Consider the following 16,969-nt stretch of genomic DNA (forward strand, 5'->3'; position numbering starts at 1 on the left):
AAAAAAAATTATTAAAATTTAAAGAAATGGAAAAGTCAACTCTAAATATCCCATCATACATCCAAGAACCAAACTATCGGTATAAATTATCTTTAACATATAAATATAATTACTGTAAGTTATTAAATGCCGCGAATGATTTTGAAGATAGAAGGTAAAGGAAATGGAATCAAAACTAATGTTGTTAATATGAATGAAGTGTCTAAAGCATTAAGAGTTCCAACTGAATGTAATTATATTATTTTTTTTAAAATAAATTAAACTATTTTAATTTTGAAGTTCTTTTAAATTTTTTTTATTTTTTTATTTAGATCCTTTAAAATTTATGGGTATTGAATATGGTTCTTAAATTATTTTCAAAGAAAAAGGTAATGATGTTTCAACTATTATTAATGGATCTTTTAAGGTAAAAAGAAATTTAAATATAAATTATATACATAAGTGTGTATTAATAAAAAAGTTGATTTTAGTGCAAATATTTTAATATTTATTTGATTATATTAATATTTTAATTTATTTATAAAATATAAATATATTAATAATTTTTAGTCTATCTATTTTTATTTTTATGTTTTACTAAAATAATAAAGGAAGAATAACTTTAAAAAACATTAGATAAGTTCATAGAAAAATATGTTTTATGTCCTAAATGCAAATATCCTGAATTTGTTTTAAGAGTAAAATAAAATACAGTATGTGGAAAATGCGATTCTTGTGGAGAAAGAGCAAAATGTGATAATACACATAAATTTGCAAGTTATATAATAAAAAATCCTCCAAAACTAAGAGGAATAAATAAAGAAGAATAAAAAAATCAAAAAGAAGAAATAGTTCCAGTAGGTTAAGTACCTGTACCAGCAGATAAATAAAAAGACTTAAAGAAAGAGAAGAAAGTTGAAGAAAAAGATTTAGTAAAAAATATTAAAAAATTAGAAGCAAGCGATTTATTATTAGAAAGTGAAAATCTTAAAAATAAAGTTGAACAATTAACTGAATGTATTAAAGGTTAAAGGAATTAAGGTATTATTAAATATATATATAAAATATTAATTTATTTTTAAAAAAAGATGGAGAAATAATAGATTTAGATATAGCATTAGCTAATATAATAAAAGAAATAAAAGATTTCTAAATAAATAAAGGATTAGAAAATTAAATATCACATATTGTGTTTTAATCTATTTTTACTGTCAATATTGCACATGAAGTAGATTGTAATGCTGAATTATTACAAAAGTTATATAGTAAGTTAAAAATTTAAAAAATGGAAGATGATATTTTATTGAATTTATAATACTTCTTTTATAAAACTTATCAAAATTAAGATTTTACACAATATATTCCTACTATTTTAAAAATATTTTATGATAATAATCTCATTTCAGAATAAATTATTGTTGATTGGGCCGATAATAAAATTGATCTTAAAGATCATTTCCTTTATAATGAAATTTTTAATAATAAATTTAAAGAAGATACTAACCAAATCGTTGAATGGCTTAGAAATGCTGATTATGATGAATAAGAAGAAGAAGTAATAGAAGAAACTGAAGAATAAAAATAAGCATAAAATTGATTTCTTAATCTATTCTATTCTATTTTTAGTTTTATATTAAAAATTTATTTAATTTTTTTATTAGTTTATTTTTTAATAAATTTATTTTTTATTATTTTAAAATATTTAAAAAGTTTAAAAACATTAAAATAAAAATATATCTAAATTTTATAATAAAATAATTATAATAATTTTTTTATAAAGTATTTTATATATAAAATATAAAAAAACTTATTTACATCTTTCTTATATATATAATAAATACACTTATGATTTAATTATTTTATCTATTTATATATTATATTTTAACATATGAATTTATATATTTAAAGAGAATTTAGCAAACCATATATAGATGACATATTTTAGACATATATATATATATTATTATATTCAAAAAACAATATAAAAGTAAATTAAATTTTATTTAATATAATTAATAAATAAAAAAATATATATCTAAAATTATTAATTCAAATCTAAATAAAAAAAAATATTAATATACTAATAAAATAAATTAAAAAATAAAATAAAAACAAATAAGTATAAAAAAAAAATATGTTAAAAATATTTGGAAAGCTAAAAAAGAATATATTACCAACAAAATAATATTATAAAAATATCCCAATAACAATAAAATCTAGATTTTCTACAATATCACAATAAGTATCTTCCGAAAAATCCTATGAAGAAAAGAAGAAAATTCACGAAGAATTAACATCTCGTCATTATTTAAATCAAATAGCCAAACAACTGCAAGAGTTATCTTTAAAAATCTACAAAGGTGATCAAAATTAACACTAAGAAATAATTTAATAATTATAAAGTGAATTAAATTAAGTATATGGAAAAAATGCATATAAAATAGCGAATTTGTCATATAATTATGAAATTATAGGACATAAAGAAGGAGTAATTACAGGAAAATATTCTCTTATGAATCAATCTTTAAAAGAACATGAATATGGGCAAATTCTTAATCCTAGTAACTAATAATGGCTAAATGAATTATAAAATACTACTTATTTAAATATTGATGAAAAAAATATTAATTTAAATGTTGTTGAAGAAAATTCTCATTTTTCTTTAATTTTGGATGACTTTAAATAGGATGAGTACGTATAAGAATTAGATGATAATTAAGTAATTGTTTTTAATTTTCCTGTTAATTGGGATAAAAATGATATTCTAAATTTCATTTCTTCTGAAATTAATGTTCCTTTCTAATCTATTTCTGTTACTGAATGTGTTATTTCTCTACCTGCTTTTGCTACTCTTACTTTTAATAATTAAAAAGATGCATTAACTTTCAAAAATTTAGTTAATACCAAATAATATAAGTCTGATCTTAGACATCCTTTATAAGCTTGTACTTTTGAAGATTCGAGAAATGAACATTCCTTAAATAGAACTTTAGTTATTTAAGGTTTTTTTCCTGATTAAAAGTTAACTGTAATTATTATTATTTTTTTTATAAGCAAATAAATTTTTTAATACAGGATTTACTTTTTGAATTATCTTCATATGGAAGAGTGGTTAATCTTGAATTTATTGAAGAACCTTAACATTAGGCTTTACCTACAAGTCAATAAGTATTAGATTATTTAAAGAAAAATGTAGATGAAACTAATACTTAATTTGTTTATGAAATCAATGACTTATCTTAAGATATACCAAAAGTTATAGAATATCCACCATATAACCCTATTTTTAATTTAAGTATATATATTAATAAATACAAAAATTAATTTATTTAAAAAAAAAAAAAAGATAAAGGTTAAAAAACAATAAATGATATTAGTAAATAAGTTTAAGAAGAAGAAGAGAGACTTCAGGAATTCGCAAAAAGACAATTAATACCAAGAATTGTGTTAAATGTTCATGACGGATATAAAAATGTGCCTGAAGAAAGCCAAAAAATATTAAACAAAAGCATTTAATAGAAGATCATATAATAATAAAGAAGTATTCATAAATCAAAGGGTTATGTATTTGTTACTTTTGCAAATAAAGAATAAACATAAACTGCATACTTTCATTTGTCTGAGACTAAAATATTTAATGTGTAATTAAAAAAATTTAATGAACATTATAATTTTGATAAAAAACACTAAGAATATTTGTAATATTTATTAATTTTATTCATATTTAAAATAAATAAACTAGATATAAAAAAATACGACCAATAAAAAATAAAATAAAAGAATAATTAATTGAAAAGAATTTAATAGAAATGGAATAAAATGAAATACTTGAAATGAGTCATTAATAATTTAAAAATGCTTTAATTTAAGAAGCTAATAGTAAGAATTTTACGAATGAATTATCAAAAACTATTGAAAATGAATAAATAGGAAGATCTTAATATAGTTTGGAATAAAAGCTTCAGTTAAAATCAGATTAATTAGGAAGATAATTCAATAATTAAATAACTTAGAAAGACTTTAATTAAATATAGACATAACTAAAAGACCTATAAGATAAAAATTTAGAATAATTGGAAGATTTGTAAGTGCATTAAAGCTAAATTCTTAATTAATATAGATCTAAAATTCTTAATTCAGATTTAAATGATGTTAGTCATGAATATTTGCTAAAAAATTAAAATGTGATTGAATAATAATTAGATTAAAATGAGATAGTTTAAAATAAAAAATAATAATAGTTATAAATTTTCAAATTAAAATAATTAGAAGATAAAAAAAAAGAAGAAATTTAAAGATAATGGATTGAATAATAAAAATTTTATTTTGAAAATAAAATCCTTCTTGCTAATTAAAAAATTATTAAAAAAAAAAAATATACTGAAGAAGGTGGTGAAGAAGAACCTGCATAAGAAAAAGAAGAAGAAAAAGAAAAAGGAGATTAATATTATTAACCATTAACTGATATTGAAATTAAATACAAGTAATATTTTTATTAATTTTTGTTTTATTTTATTATTTATTTTTTTATTAAGAAATATTAAATATGAAAAGTATTTGTAAGAACTTTAAAATCTTTATGATGGAGACTATACAGAAGAAATGAGAGAAAATATTTTTGGTGAAAAATCTAAATAAAGCTGTAAAGATGTTGATGGTTAAATTTTTTTGAATTAAGAAAAAAGTGATTTTTATAATAGAATAGTACTTTCAGATTAATAAATTGAAGATAAAAAATATTTTGAAGAAAATAAACATTTATTACCAACTTATGGTATAGAATAAGTTTTATAAGGTTTAAAAGAAAATCCTGAAGGAACAATGAGATTAATATAAGAATTTCAAGTTCCAGATGAAGTCTATGATATTAAAAAGGAATAATTAGTAGATAAGGAAGGAAAATAAGTTCCTTTATAAAATTATGTGTAAGATTTAAATAATTACATTGCTTAATTGGGAGAAAAATTCGAAGCTTAAAAAGATAGTTATGGAGATGATAAAATTATGAAATTCATAAATAAACCTTATAAAGTCCCTATTAAAATTTTAAATATTGACGAAAAAAATTCAATTAGAAATATTTTAAAAGGATATGGACTTTAAGATGATTAAATTGAAAAAGAAATTGCTTATTTTGTTGAACATGGAGATTATTCTAGTTACATTTATAAACATTTTGATAAAAGTTAAAAATAACTTGATTTTGACGATCTTTAATTTTTAATTGAAAGTACTGGTTTAAGCTAAGCAGGTATTTTTTGATAAGTTTTTTTTTTTTTTTTTAATTTTTTTTTTTATATAGAAATTGAAAGTATTATTAAATTGGATTTAGAAAAAGATGGATACGAAGTTCTTCAAGGACTTTAAGAATAATAAGAAAAAATTAAAGATAATATTTATAATAAACCTTTAAAAAATGAAGACTTAATTAAAAGTATTATTTATAATAATTATTTTATTTAAATAAAAATTTTAAAAAGCTAATTATAAATTAAGAAACAAAGATTAGAAAGGAAAATTTATAGCAACTAGATTTAAAACTATTTGAAAAAACATTAATAAAGAAGATATTTAAAAATATATACCTTTCTATAAGTTTAGAATTTATTTAATAAAATTAATATACCGATAAAAGCATATCTAATATATCTTTTTTTAATTTTTTTCATTTAGTTTAAGAATAATAAAATTTAAAAAATAAAATATGCAATAGATATTCATAATATATTCCATTTTTTTAAATCTTATTTTCTTTTAATTTATAAATATATTTTATTGTATTAAATTTATACTAAAAAAATAATTTTTAGTAATTCATTTGAAATTATTATTTTTCTTTTAATTCTTAATATAATAAATAAACCAATAATCCCATTATAATAATCTTAAATATATAATTAAATTAATGCAAAGATAATTAAATATATATAAAGCTCAATCATATTTCAAAATATTTGTCAGAAATATTTTATTAATAGCAATGATTGGATATTGATATATAATAAATAATTACTGAAAAAATATTGAAATAAATAACTTGATAGTAAAAACATAATTTACAATCCATTAATTAATAACAAATTTTAAATTAATAAAGAAATATCGAAAAAAAAAAAAGATGATTAACATAAAAAATTATTTTAGCCAAATATTAACAAACATAACAATAATAAGAATTAAATAATATTCAAAATAAGTAGAAGAATATAATTAATAATAGTAATCATTTATTTAATAAAGTTAAAATTAATAAATTTAGTATAATTTCAATTCCTTTAATTAAATAAGCTATATACCAGATTATAAAATCAAAGAAAAATATAGAACGTAAATTAAAATAAATTATTTATAGTTTAAAAATATTATCTGAAATCCTTATTAGTAAAATAATAAAATCTAAAAAAAAACTATTATATGTAGAAAAGACAAGAATTTAAATAATTAGAATATAATCTTTTATAAAAAAAAATTTTAAAAATAGGAAATCCATATATATATATATTTATATATATATATATAATATATATATCTATATATATATCTATATATATAGATAGATAGATAGTTAAAGTTGTTTTAATAAAATCTTACTTTTTAGCCAAATATACATAAAATTATTAGTCAAATTATAAGTATAAAAAAGCCTAATTATTTTTAAAATGTCCATAAAATATTATATAAATAATCTTCTATAAAATAAAGTTATATTGAATTAAAAATATAATAAAAATAAGATGAAATAAGCCATTCCAGAAGTGTTAATAAGTTAAAAGACTCTTTTATAATTATATTTTTTTTATTTTTGTTTAAATAACATTTATTGTTAGTACAGAGAAAAAATTCATACCTATTTAAATTTATATAATTAAAAAAAATTAAGATAAAAATTAAGATAAAATTTTAAAAATAAATTTAGACTTTCTTTAAAACAAATCAAATAAATTTAATGATTGATTAATAGATTCTCAAAATATTGATTTATAGGACTAACATTTATAAAAGAATATCTCCTGTTTTAATTAAAATGAAAAATATTAATTAATCTTTGAATAGATTATTAATAATTTTACTTAATTAGATAAATAAATATCTTTTAATTTGTTTTATTTTATTTTATAAAACACATTATTTTATTTTAATTATGTTATTTTTATAAAAATATAATAACTAAGTATAAAAGGAATATAAAAATATACCGATCTCATATAAATTATGATCGTATTAATTATATTTTAATATTTCTTTTGCGTTGCGTTATATGTTTAGAGATAAATTTTCAAAATATAACAAATAAATAAAATAGTTTAATAATAATGTATACATAAAAAATAGTATTTAATATATAAAGTCTAAATCATAAAAAACAATCATTATAAGTATTTTCTAAATATGTTATAATATTATTAATTAGTTCTTATTATAACAAAATTTCTTAAAGTACTCTTCTAAGCGACTTTGTCCATAAAAAATATTTATTTTAAGTAATTTTATGGACCTTAAATCCAAAATAAAGATCTTAAATACAAAAAACATCTAAACTTGAAACGAAAATAGACATTAGAATTTGCATTAAAAATCTAATTTAATTATTATCTAATCCTTCATTAATATTTAGATTCGAGTATTTAATAATATATTAGCTCATATTTTTAATTTCTTAAACTAAAAATTCTGCTTTTTCAAGTATATGATCGAAATTTGGAATAATATTAACAGTCCTTTTAATATTTGAAAACTTATGAGAGATAATTTTTTTAATTACTTCTTTTTAAAAACCTAAATTTGAACAAACACATAATTATATTAAATTTTCTATCTTTTATAAATTTATATGATTTATTTCTATTTTTTATTTCTTTAATAAATAAATAAATGTATTTGAATTTTCAGAACCTAAAATACAATCAATTAAATTTTCAAAAAAATAAATTTATTCTTTTTTAGTGTTTATTTTAAACTCTTAAATAACTGAATTTCCTATATATTTAATTATATTTTTTGCCATTTCTTTTGTAGTTTTTAAACTATATAAATAATTAAAATAACTAAATCTTAGTCTTTCGATTTTACACATAATGGCTAACTTTAAATTCCATAAAAGATAAGAATCTTAATATAGTTCATCAAAAATAATATATTTTAAAGTAAAAAAATCTTATATATTATCTAATTTTAACATTTAAGTAAATTCGTAAATTTTTTCATTTTAATTTAAAAGTAATGCATATATGAATTAAAATATTAAATTTATTTATTCCAAAGAGAATCTTTTTTAATATACCTTTTCAATATTATTTATTAAAGAATTAGAAATCGCTTTTATTCTTACTAAGCCTCCAAGCTCAATAATAAGGTTTTCATTTATCAAATACTTTTCTGAGTTTTAAACCCAGAGTTATTTAAATGAGGTGATTTATGAAGATTTTAAAGGAACATCTTTTATTTAATTCAAAAAAAAATACAAAGAGAGTTTATAATTCCATTACTAATTGATATTTTCTTAAATTGTTAAGTATCTATTTTATCTTCCTCTTCTTGTTTTTAAAATAACTATGTTATACACAATTCAAAAAAATATGTCATTATTTGTGATATTTCTGTTAATTTTAAATTTGGAACACTTTCGAATATTTCTAATATTTATTTTTGTGATTAGAAATATATTTCGAAATTCTATTTTATCTATTATAGCATTTATATAATTTATTCATAAGGATTAATTAGAGCTTCTGGTACTTTTTTTTTTTTTTCAGTTTTCTATCGGATAGTTTGTAAATATTATTTACTTTCCTTTACTTCATCATCTGATTATTCTAATAAATCCATTTTTACAATATAATTTGGTTATTAAAAATATATATCGCTATTTACTTTCTTTATTGGACCATGAGAAGAAGATTTAGATGTTAAAAGGTTATTTTTGTTTTAACGAAAAAAATATATTTGTTGCTTAATCTGAATTCTTTTTAATATGTTAGCATTCTTTATTTCATTTTCAAGAATGTTATACCAATCTTCTTTATATCTATTTATTCCTAAATTTTTTATACTTTGTTAGTCCTAATAATATTACTAGATTTTTAAATATTTTGTTTTATTGAAAAATGTTGCTTTTTCTATATCTGAAAACATCATTTTTTTAATATAATGTGGTTAACTAAAATATTTATATTAAAATAAATATTAATAAAATAATGTTTAAATTTTAACCACAATATATATTTTAATTGAATCAATTTTTTAAAAAAATTAAAGTATTTTTTATAATTAAATTTTAAATATATAATTAATTAAATACATATACATATATATATATATATATAAATGCATATATATATTATAGAAAATGCTATTTATTAATTTTTTTTAGAAGAATATTTTAAATATAATGCTAATTTATAAATATTAAAATAAATTATTTATTTTTTAAATTTTTTTCTGTCAATTAAAATCAAAAAGGCTTATTTCGATTTTTTCTCGAATTTTTGGTTTTAAAAATAAACTAAAAAATTGATAAAAATAATATTTGAATAAAAAATATAAATAAAAACTCATTTATTTATATTATCTCTTAGTTTTTATAAATCTTTTATAATATTTTTAATAATAATTTATATTTATGTTTTCTACTTATATTTATCATTATTAATACATTTATTATAAAATTAAATTTAATTATCAATCATAATAGAAATTTTATCTTTTTCGATAGAAAATTCAAATTTTCTTTTCATACACTCTTTAATTAATTATTCCCAGAATTAAAAATGTGCTTGTAATAGCCTCGAATTTTTTTTCATAATATAACCCAACTAAATTAAATCAAAATTATTTAATTTATTGAAGTTTCTGGATATTCTCATAATTCGATCTATAAAATTAGTCTCAAATAAATAAGAGTCTATTATATTATCATGATTATACATTATTTAGTACAAAATTTTAATAATTAATTAATCATCAGTTTTATCAAGCCTTTAAATAAATATGTTCAGAATTTGTTAATTTATTACTTAAATTGAAGTATTTTAATTTTCTTTTCTATTTTTTTTTTTTTTATTTCTAATTCCTATAAATAAGCAAAGAATATCTAAACTATTTAATTATTTAAAATAGTAAGGTTTTCCATCTATTTGTTATTCAGTCTTTTTTTATTCTTATATTGCTAAATTAAGAAAATATTATTTATATATTTCCTATATTTCATTTTAAAAAGAATTATTATCAATTTGCTTTATACAATATAAGATAGTAGCGATTTCTGAAGGTTAATATTAAGAATAATTGGTTAATATTATAGGAATAAACTTACGTATAATTAATTAATTTTGGTTTCCTTATTCATTACCAATAAATTTCTAAGAGTTTGATATGCAGAATAGAATATAAGGTATCCTTTGAAAATATTCAACTTCACTAATACAGGATTTATAATTTTTAATGAAATAAATAAGATCATCTTTTTATTCTTAAATTAATATAGTTTAATTTTATTTGCTTAACTTACAAATAGAATAAAGAATACTTGTCAAATCTATTTCGTTTCTATTTGATATAATTTACTTTTATTTAATTATTTTTTAAGCCAAATTCAAACAACAATCTCCTTTTCCTTAATTTAATCTAACTAAACAAAAGAAAATTTTATAAAAAACCTATAATTGTTTTTTTGGTTTTTTTTATATTTTATCTTCAATTCTTATTAGATCAAAATTTATCTTTTATTAACATTCCTAAACATAATCTGAAATTGTTAAAAGTACTTTCTAGATGTCTAAAAGATTTAGAAGACGAGCATTTTATATGTAACTCTGAATAAAATTTAATTATTATTATTATTATTATTATTAGGTGGTGGTGGTGTTTTATTCTTATTATTAAAGAACTTGAAACAGTTTAACAATATACTTAAATATTTATACATTTTAATTTGTAAAGTTTATATTATATTTCTAACCATTTATTAAATTATTTACTTAGTTTTTTATTATTATTATTTATTCATTTATAGGGTTTTCTGTTTTTAACTTTTCAAAAAGTTAATATTTATTTAATAATATTTCTATTAATATTCTATTTAAAAACATCTCTAAAATTAAACACTATTCGCTTTCTGAAAAAACTTTTTAATTTAAAAATTCATCTAAAATTGAAAAATATTAAAGTAAATTTGAAGTTCTTTTTTCTTGTTTTTATTATTCCCACTCTTCTTGAGTTTATATTAAACCTTATTGTTGTAGTTATGTTATTTTATTTTTTATTTATAAGAATTCTTAAAAGTATTAACTTTTATATTTCAGTTTGTAAAATCTTTAATTTGGAATATGTAATTTATTTATTAATTATAATTCTTTTTCAAAAGTATTTGTATTATAAAATTAATCTAAATTTTGAAAACTTTCATAATTTTAACATATTTTTTTTATAAAAAGATTATTTGCTAATCTTGCTAATGTAAATCTTATATTTTTTATTTAATTTTATATTCTCAACATTTTTTAGAAATTAAATAAAGATTTAAACAAATATTTTTATATTTTTATTTTTTTATATTTATTATTAATAAATATAAAAAATTAAAATTAAATATAAAAGGAATAATATAAAAAGTATAAACTATATTATTATTTAAGCTATATATTAATTCACTTTATAAGATTTTTCAAAAAATATAATATAAATGTATGACTTTAATTATTTATTATTAACAAAAAAATAAAATATATGACTTTAATTATTTATTATTTACAAAAAATTAAATATGTTAAGTATTTAAAGCTTTAGCAAACATAAATTTAACTTGAAGTAAATAAAATATTAATTATATTATATTTTATTAAAAATAATTAAAAGATAAATCTAAAAATTAATAAAAGCATTTAAATATAAAATATAACTATTTTTTAAAATTTAAAAAACTCATTTTTTTTTGTCTACAAGCACTTCTTTAAATTTTTAATCTTATAATAATTTTCTATATATAATTTTGCTAATTATACAAGAGATAATTTTAAAAACCGCCAATACAGATATTAAATATTATTACCTATAAATATTATAAGTGCAATAGCATAAAGCTTCAAACAATCCAACATAAATACAATAAATGCTTAAAAATTAAGGGTTTTTTTATGATACGGCATAGTATAAATAATAAAAAGGTACAAACATTAAAAGACCAGAAATTATAGAACATCCAATGTAAAGATCATGAGATTCTGCTTTTCTCAAATACCACGCAGTATTAATAATAATCGTTAATTAATAAACTATTTGATCCCATTTTTAATTTAAAATTAAATAAACAAGCATTTATAATAAACTCACTGCTGAATATATAGGTATTGCATAAGTATATTTTTTGTTTATCATTCCAAATATTAACCAGTTTGTGAAATAAAGTACTTTTATTAGTAATTGTGGGCCTTAAATAAGCTTCGAATTTTAAAATTTAAACATCTTATAAAAACCTAAAAACGACTCTAATATTATCAATATTGTATGAACATGATAAATGAATTCCATTATAATATTCTCTTCAATTTTAAACCTCTCAATGTTTAATTCATTCATATGTATCTATGTATTTTAATTTTTTAAAATAAAAATATTATAGAAATTATTTTTTCGTATTTATTTATTTATAAATTTTATAAATTATTTAAATATATATTAAATATATTCAAATTAATAATATAAAAATTTATATATGTCTGATTAACAAATAGATATTGAATAAAAATTTGCTGAATTAGTATCAATATTTATTTCCTTAGAAGAAGATAATGAATAATATCATTTTTTTTTAGAAAATATTACATAAACAATATAAGATCAAGATTAGTAAATTAATAATTTATTTAAATTATAACTTAATATATATTAAAAAGGGTTTTTATATAGAACTTTATAAACTAAATAAAAAAATACATAAAAAATGACACTAACAATATTCAAGATAGGTGCAAAGCATTAAAGGTATTATTTATATCTATAACAGAAAAATAGCATTAAATGTATAAAAAAGTTAGTTAATAAATATATGAATCAATAAAATACTGAATTTATAAGTAATATTTAATTTTTTTTTCTTAGTATATATAAATAATAATTCTAAATAAAGGTTATGTAGGATAGAAATTATCAAAAACGATTTTAAAATTAGCAGAAAAATAATATGGTATAAATATTAAACACTATTTTAACTAAATAAACATAAATAAAAGATTAAAATAATTAAAATTTAATTTTAAATTAATTGTCTGCTTAATATTTAGAAAGTTGGAGTATTTAATTTCCAATTGACTTAAAGTCTTTGTAAAAAAGTTTTTATTCATTTCTTTATTTTTAATAATAAAAAAAATAAAAAATATAGAAAGGATAGTATTTTTAAGCAAATGTACAATCAAATTAAGATTAAATCAGGTTAAAATAATAATAATAATTATCACTTAAAAAAATATAAATATTTAAAATAGAAGATAACCAAAATGATTAAATAAATAATAAGAGTAAATCAGAAAAATAAATTAGTTGGCTAAATTAATAATCAAATGAAAATAAATAATAGTCTTAAAAATCTATATAAGATAACTTATAATAAAATAATTAATAATAGAATCCAGATTTTTTCTAATTTGAATAAAAAAATGATAGCTTTAATTTTTTTGAGAATAATTTTTATGAATAAAAATAAGAAAATTAAAACGATTTTTTTTTTTAAAACGCGGAATAAACATTAAAAGTTAGTTCAAATAAAATCATTTTATAATAAAATGAATAAGTAATCCAAAAAACTAACTCAAATAATATAATAGAATAATAATCTTAAAAAAAAATTTCAAAATAAGAAATAAATCTTGCATTTAAAAGATGCTTGTCATATGTTCCATAAGTATAAAAATAAATTGTTTCAGATAATGAAATTAAAGCTCGTCATACTTTTGATGATTTTAGAAATTTATTCTAAAAAGAAAAAAAATGGAATCTTCTATTAATAAAAATGAACTTAATATTGATAATTAGAAAAAAGAACCTCATGTAAAAATATAATAATAGTAAGAAGTTGATTAATAAATATATTTTAGTTAAAATAACAATAATTAAAATTAAATTAAATAATAATAAGATAATATAGAAGAAGATGTTTATAAAAATGTAGATATTTAAAATTAAATATAGAATAAATTAGAAATAATAAAAAAAAATATTAAACATCTTAATAATTAGTAAAAAAAAAAATATTAAAATAATATTTATAATAAAATTAGGTAAACTTTATATAAGAAATAATAGATAATTAAATAATATTATAATAAAATATAAATTTATTATAATAAAATTAAATTTATGGTAATGAAAATTTAGAAAAAATAAAATAACTTAACTAAGAGTTTAAAATAAATTAAATAATAATAATTTAGTCTGAAAAAATAAAAAAAGAATTAATCGAAAGTGAATAAAAATAAATGATAGAGAAAAATTATAACATAAAAAAATAAAATATAAGTTAAGAACAAGAATTAATTGAATTTTAATTAATAAATGAGTAAATGTAGTTTAAAAATTAAAAAAAATAAGAAGATTCACTTTCAGTTTTTTCTTAAAATGATTTTATAAATGAAAGCGAAAATAATGATTATATATAATCTGAAAGACTTAAAAAAATATATGATAGAAGTATCAATTTAGCACAATTATATTAATAGAATCCTCATTTAAAATAAATTTATTAGGATCCTTTCGTTTTATTAAAAGCTTATGAGTGTGATAAAATAAAAAGAAATTATGAATATTCTTAACAAATGTAATAATAGAACAATTTAAAAGATTCAATATTATTAAGCTATAATTATAATATAATGGAAGAACTCAATTTTTCGATTAATTCATATCAGTGCAATTATCTTTCTCAAAAGCAAGAATGTTTTAAATTACCAAATTATAATAAATAATAAGATTCGGCTAAAAAAAAGTAAATAATATAAAATATAAAAAAAAAAAAAAATATAAAATATATAAATATAAATATATATATATATATATATATATTTTTAAAATATATTTATTTTCATATTTATATATTTTTATGTACTTATTAGATATTTAGAGCCTGTTATTTAAATAAATTAAAATATTTAAGGGAAAAAAGAAAATGTAAATGATGTTTGGTATTCAATTTATTTGAAATAATTGATAAAACATGGAAATTAAAAATGTAATCAAATAAAAGAATCTATTTAATTGCAAATTAGTATTTTACATGATACATTTGAATTTTTAGTTTCTGCTAGTTTTTCAATAGTTGAATAAAATAATTAAAAAATTTTAAAAATTTAAGTTTAATATTAAAATAGATTAAGCATTCCAATAAATAATTTATATATACTTATTATTGATAATAAAGGTATTTTTTTTTAATTATTTTTATAATTTTTTTCTTATTTTAAATAAATTAAGGATAAAATAATTTTGTTTCTATTCCTAATAAATTAAGAGAATATAATTTTAATTCTAAATAAATAATTCATTAAACTATAATAATACCTAATTTTAAAATTCTTTAACAAATACTAAATATATAAATTCATTATAGGTTTTTTTTTTTTTTATATATATATATATATATATATATATATATATATATATATATATATATATATATATATATATATATATATATATATATATATTCTTATATTTATAACAGTACAGGTATAAAAAAATCTATATATAGGGTTATTCTCCCTATATATATATATATATATATGATATGGGAGTTACAGAATATATATATTTATATGCATATAGGGAAGAAAATATATAGGTATCTATTTTTTTTTCTCCGTATATATATATATCTATATATATATAGCGCGATGTATATATATCTATATATATACCTAGAGAGATATATCTATACATATATATAGATATATATGGAGATACATATACAGATATATGTATATATATATATATATATATATATATATATATATATATATATATATATATATATATATATATATATATATATATATTCTTTAATTTTTAACAGTACAGGTTATAAATAATCTTAAATCAATGTAATTCTTCCTATAACTATTAATAAATATATTGATTTTGGATTTACAGATAAAAATAGTTTTATTGCATTATGGGAAGAAAATAAATAGGAATCAATTTTTTTTACTCCGATTTATATTAAAACTAATTTAATAAAGCGCGTTGAAGATTTTTCTAATTATTTTCCATGTTTGATTTAACTAAACGAATAATTTGATTAATATGGAGAAACTTGGACAGAGTTAGGTGGGCGTTTTTCTTTATTTGATAATACGAACAATAATTATTTAATAAGGATTTCTTATTTAAGAGATTAAAGAGCGTTTATTTAATTAAGTTTCGAAAAAGAAAATGAAGATATATTCTACAGTAGGAAAATAATTTAAAATTTATTGCAATTATTTCATTATTTATATTTCGAATGATTATATAAAATAAATACTTTATTAATATTAATATTAATATAATAGATATTATTTAGTTTTAGAAAAATAAAATAAATTTTTTTTTTTTTTTTTTTTTTTTTGTGTAAATGATTTAAATAAATATTAAATTTTTATTTATTAAAAAATAAATTAATTTTTAAAATTATTACTTTTTTATTTTACCGTAATTTTTCAATAAATGCTTAATCAAAATTGGTTTATGATATTTTTTTTTCTTTGATAAAGTAATTTTAAATAAAAAGACAAAAAACAAATAAAAAATAATACATGCTAAAAAGTAATATATTTTATAATATAAATATTTATAATAAATATATTTTTTTTTTTTTAATATTTATTTATATATATAAAAATAATGTAAAACCATATATTAATCTAAGAATAAAAGCTACCTGAAGAAATAGTATTAAAATACATGAATTTAGCATTAAACGAAGTTTATAAAATTAAAAAAAGTTAAAAACTGAATATAATATAAA

The 16,969-nt window shown here is 16.3% G+C and overlaps 2 protein-coding genes across 2 annotated transcripts, besides 26 other annotated features; both read left to right on the plus strand. All coding sequences in view use genetic code 6, as the record gives it.

Moving 5' to 3' along the window:
* Positions 1–26: 26 nt before the first annotated feature.
* On the plus strand, positions 27–1,576 carry IMG5_127620 (hypothetical protein; the record flags this gene model as incomplete). The annotated part of the gene is made up of 5 exons (XM_004032161.1): positions 27–79; positions 120–229; positions 312–406; positions 591–1,020; positions 1,101–1,576. The coding sequence occupies 5 exons, from the start codon at positions 27–29 to the stop codon at positions 1,574–1,576; spliced, it is 1,164 nt and encodes a 387-aa protein (XP_004032209.1).
* Positions 1,577–1,622: 46 nt separating this feature from the next.
* Positions 1,623–1,675: a microsatellite.
* Positions 1,630–1,675: a microsatellite.
* Positions 1,633–1,684: a microsatellite.
* A 390-nt stretch (positions 1,685–2,074) lies between these two features.
* Positions 2,075–2,123: a microsatellite.
* Positions 2,124–2,349: 226 nt separating this feature from the next.
* On the plus strand, positions 2,350–5,241 carry IMG5_127630 (hypothetical protein; the record flags this gene model as incomplete). Its single annotated transcript, XM_004032162.1, has 4 exons — positions 2,350–3,007; positions 3,055–3,274; positions 4,249–4,462; positions 4,515–5,241. Coding segments are annotated over 4 exons (1,818 nt in total), but the record flags the coding sequence as incomplete, so codon positions are not given.
* Positions 4,470–4,511: a microsatellite.
* Positions 5,234–5,275: a microsatellite.
* Positions 5,252–5,276: a microsatellite.
* A 140-nt stretch (positions 5,277–5,416) lies between these two features.
* Positions 5,417–5,454: a microsatellite.
* Positions 5,455–6,467: 1,013 nt separating this feature from the next.
* Positions 6,468–6,531: a microsatellite.
* A 318-nt stretch (positions 6,532–6,849) lies between these two features.
* Positions 6,850–6,877: a microsatellite.
* Positions 6,878–9,282: 2,405 nt separating this feature from the next.
* Positions 9,283–9,329: a microsatellite.
* A 1,475-nt stretch (positions 9,330–10,804) lies between these two features.
* Positions 10,805–10,829: a microsatellite.
* A 189-nt stretch (positions 10,830–11,018) lies between these two features.
* Positions 11,019–11,071: a microsatellite.
* Positions 11,072–11,504: 433 nt separating this feature from the next.
* Positions 11,505–11,539: a microsatellite.
* Positions 11,508–11,540: a microsatellite.
* Positions 11,541–11,652: 112 nt separating this feature from the next.
* Positions 11,653–11,739: a microsatellite.
* A 2,537-nt stretch (positions 11,740–14,276) lies between these two features.
* Positions 14,277–14,330: a microsatellite.
* Positions 14,277–14,343: a microsatellite.
* A 601-nt stretch (positions 14,344–14,944) lies between these two features.
* Positions 14,945–14,997: a microsatellite.
* Positions 14,947–15,015: a microsatellite.
* Positions 14,960–15,013: a microsatellite.
* Positions 14,993–15,030: a microsatellite.
* Positions 15,021–15,068: a microsatellite.
* A 520-nt stretch (positions 15,069–15,588) lies between these two features.
* Positions 15,589–16,019: a microsatellite.
* A 526-nt stretch (positions 16,020–16,545) lies between these two features.
* Positions 16,546–16,570: a microsatellite.
* A 199-nt stretch (positions 16,571–16,769) lies between these two features.
* Positions 16,770–16,809: a microsatellite.
* The last annotated feature ends 160 nt before the right edge of the window (positions 16,810–16,969 follow it).

This window comes from Ichthyophthirius multifiliis (assembly GCF_000220395.1).
Source record: "Ichthyophthirius multifiliis unplaced genomic scaffold scaff_1120509251004, whole genome shotgun sequence".
NCBI classification, from domain to species: domain Eukaryota; phylum Ciliophora; class Oligohymenophorea; order Hymenostomatida; genus Ichthyophthirius; species Ichthyophthirius multifiliis.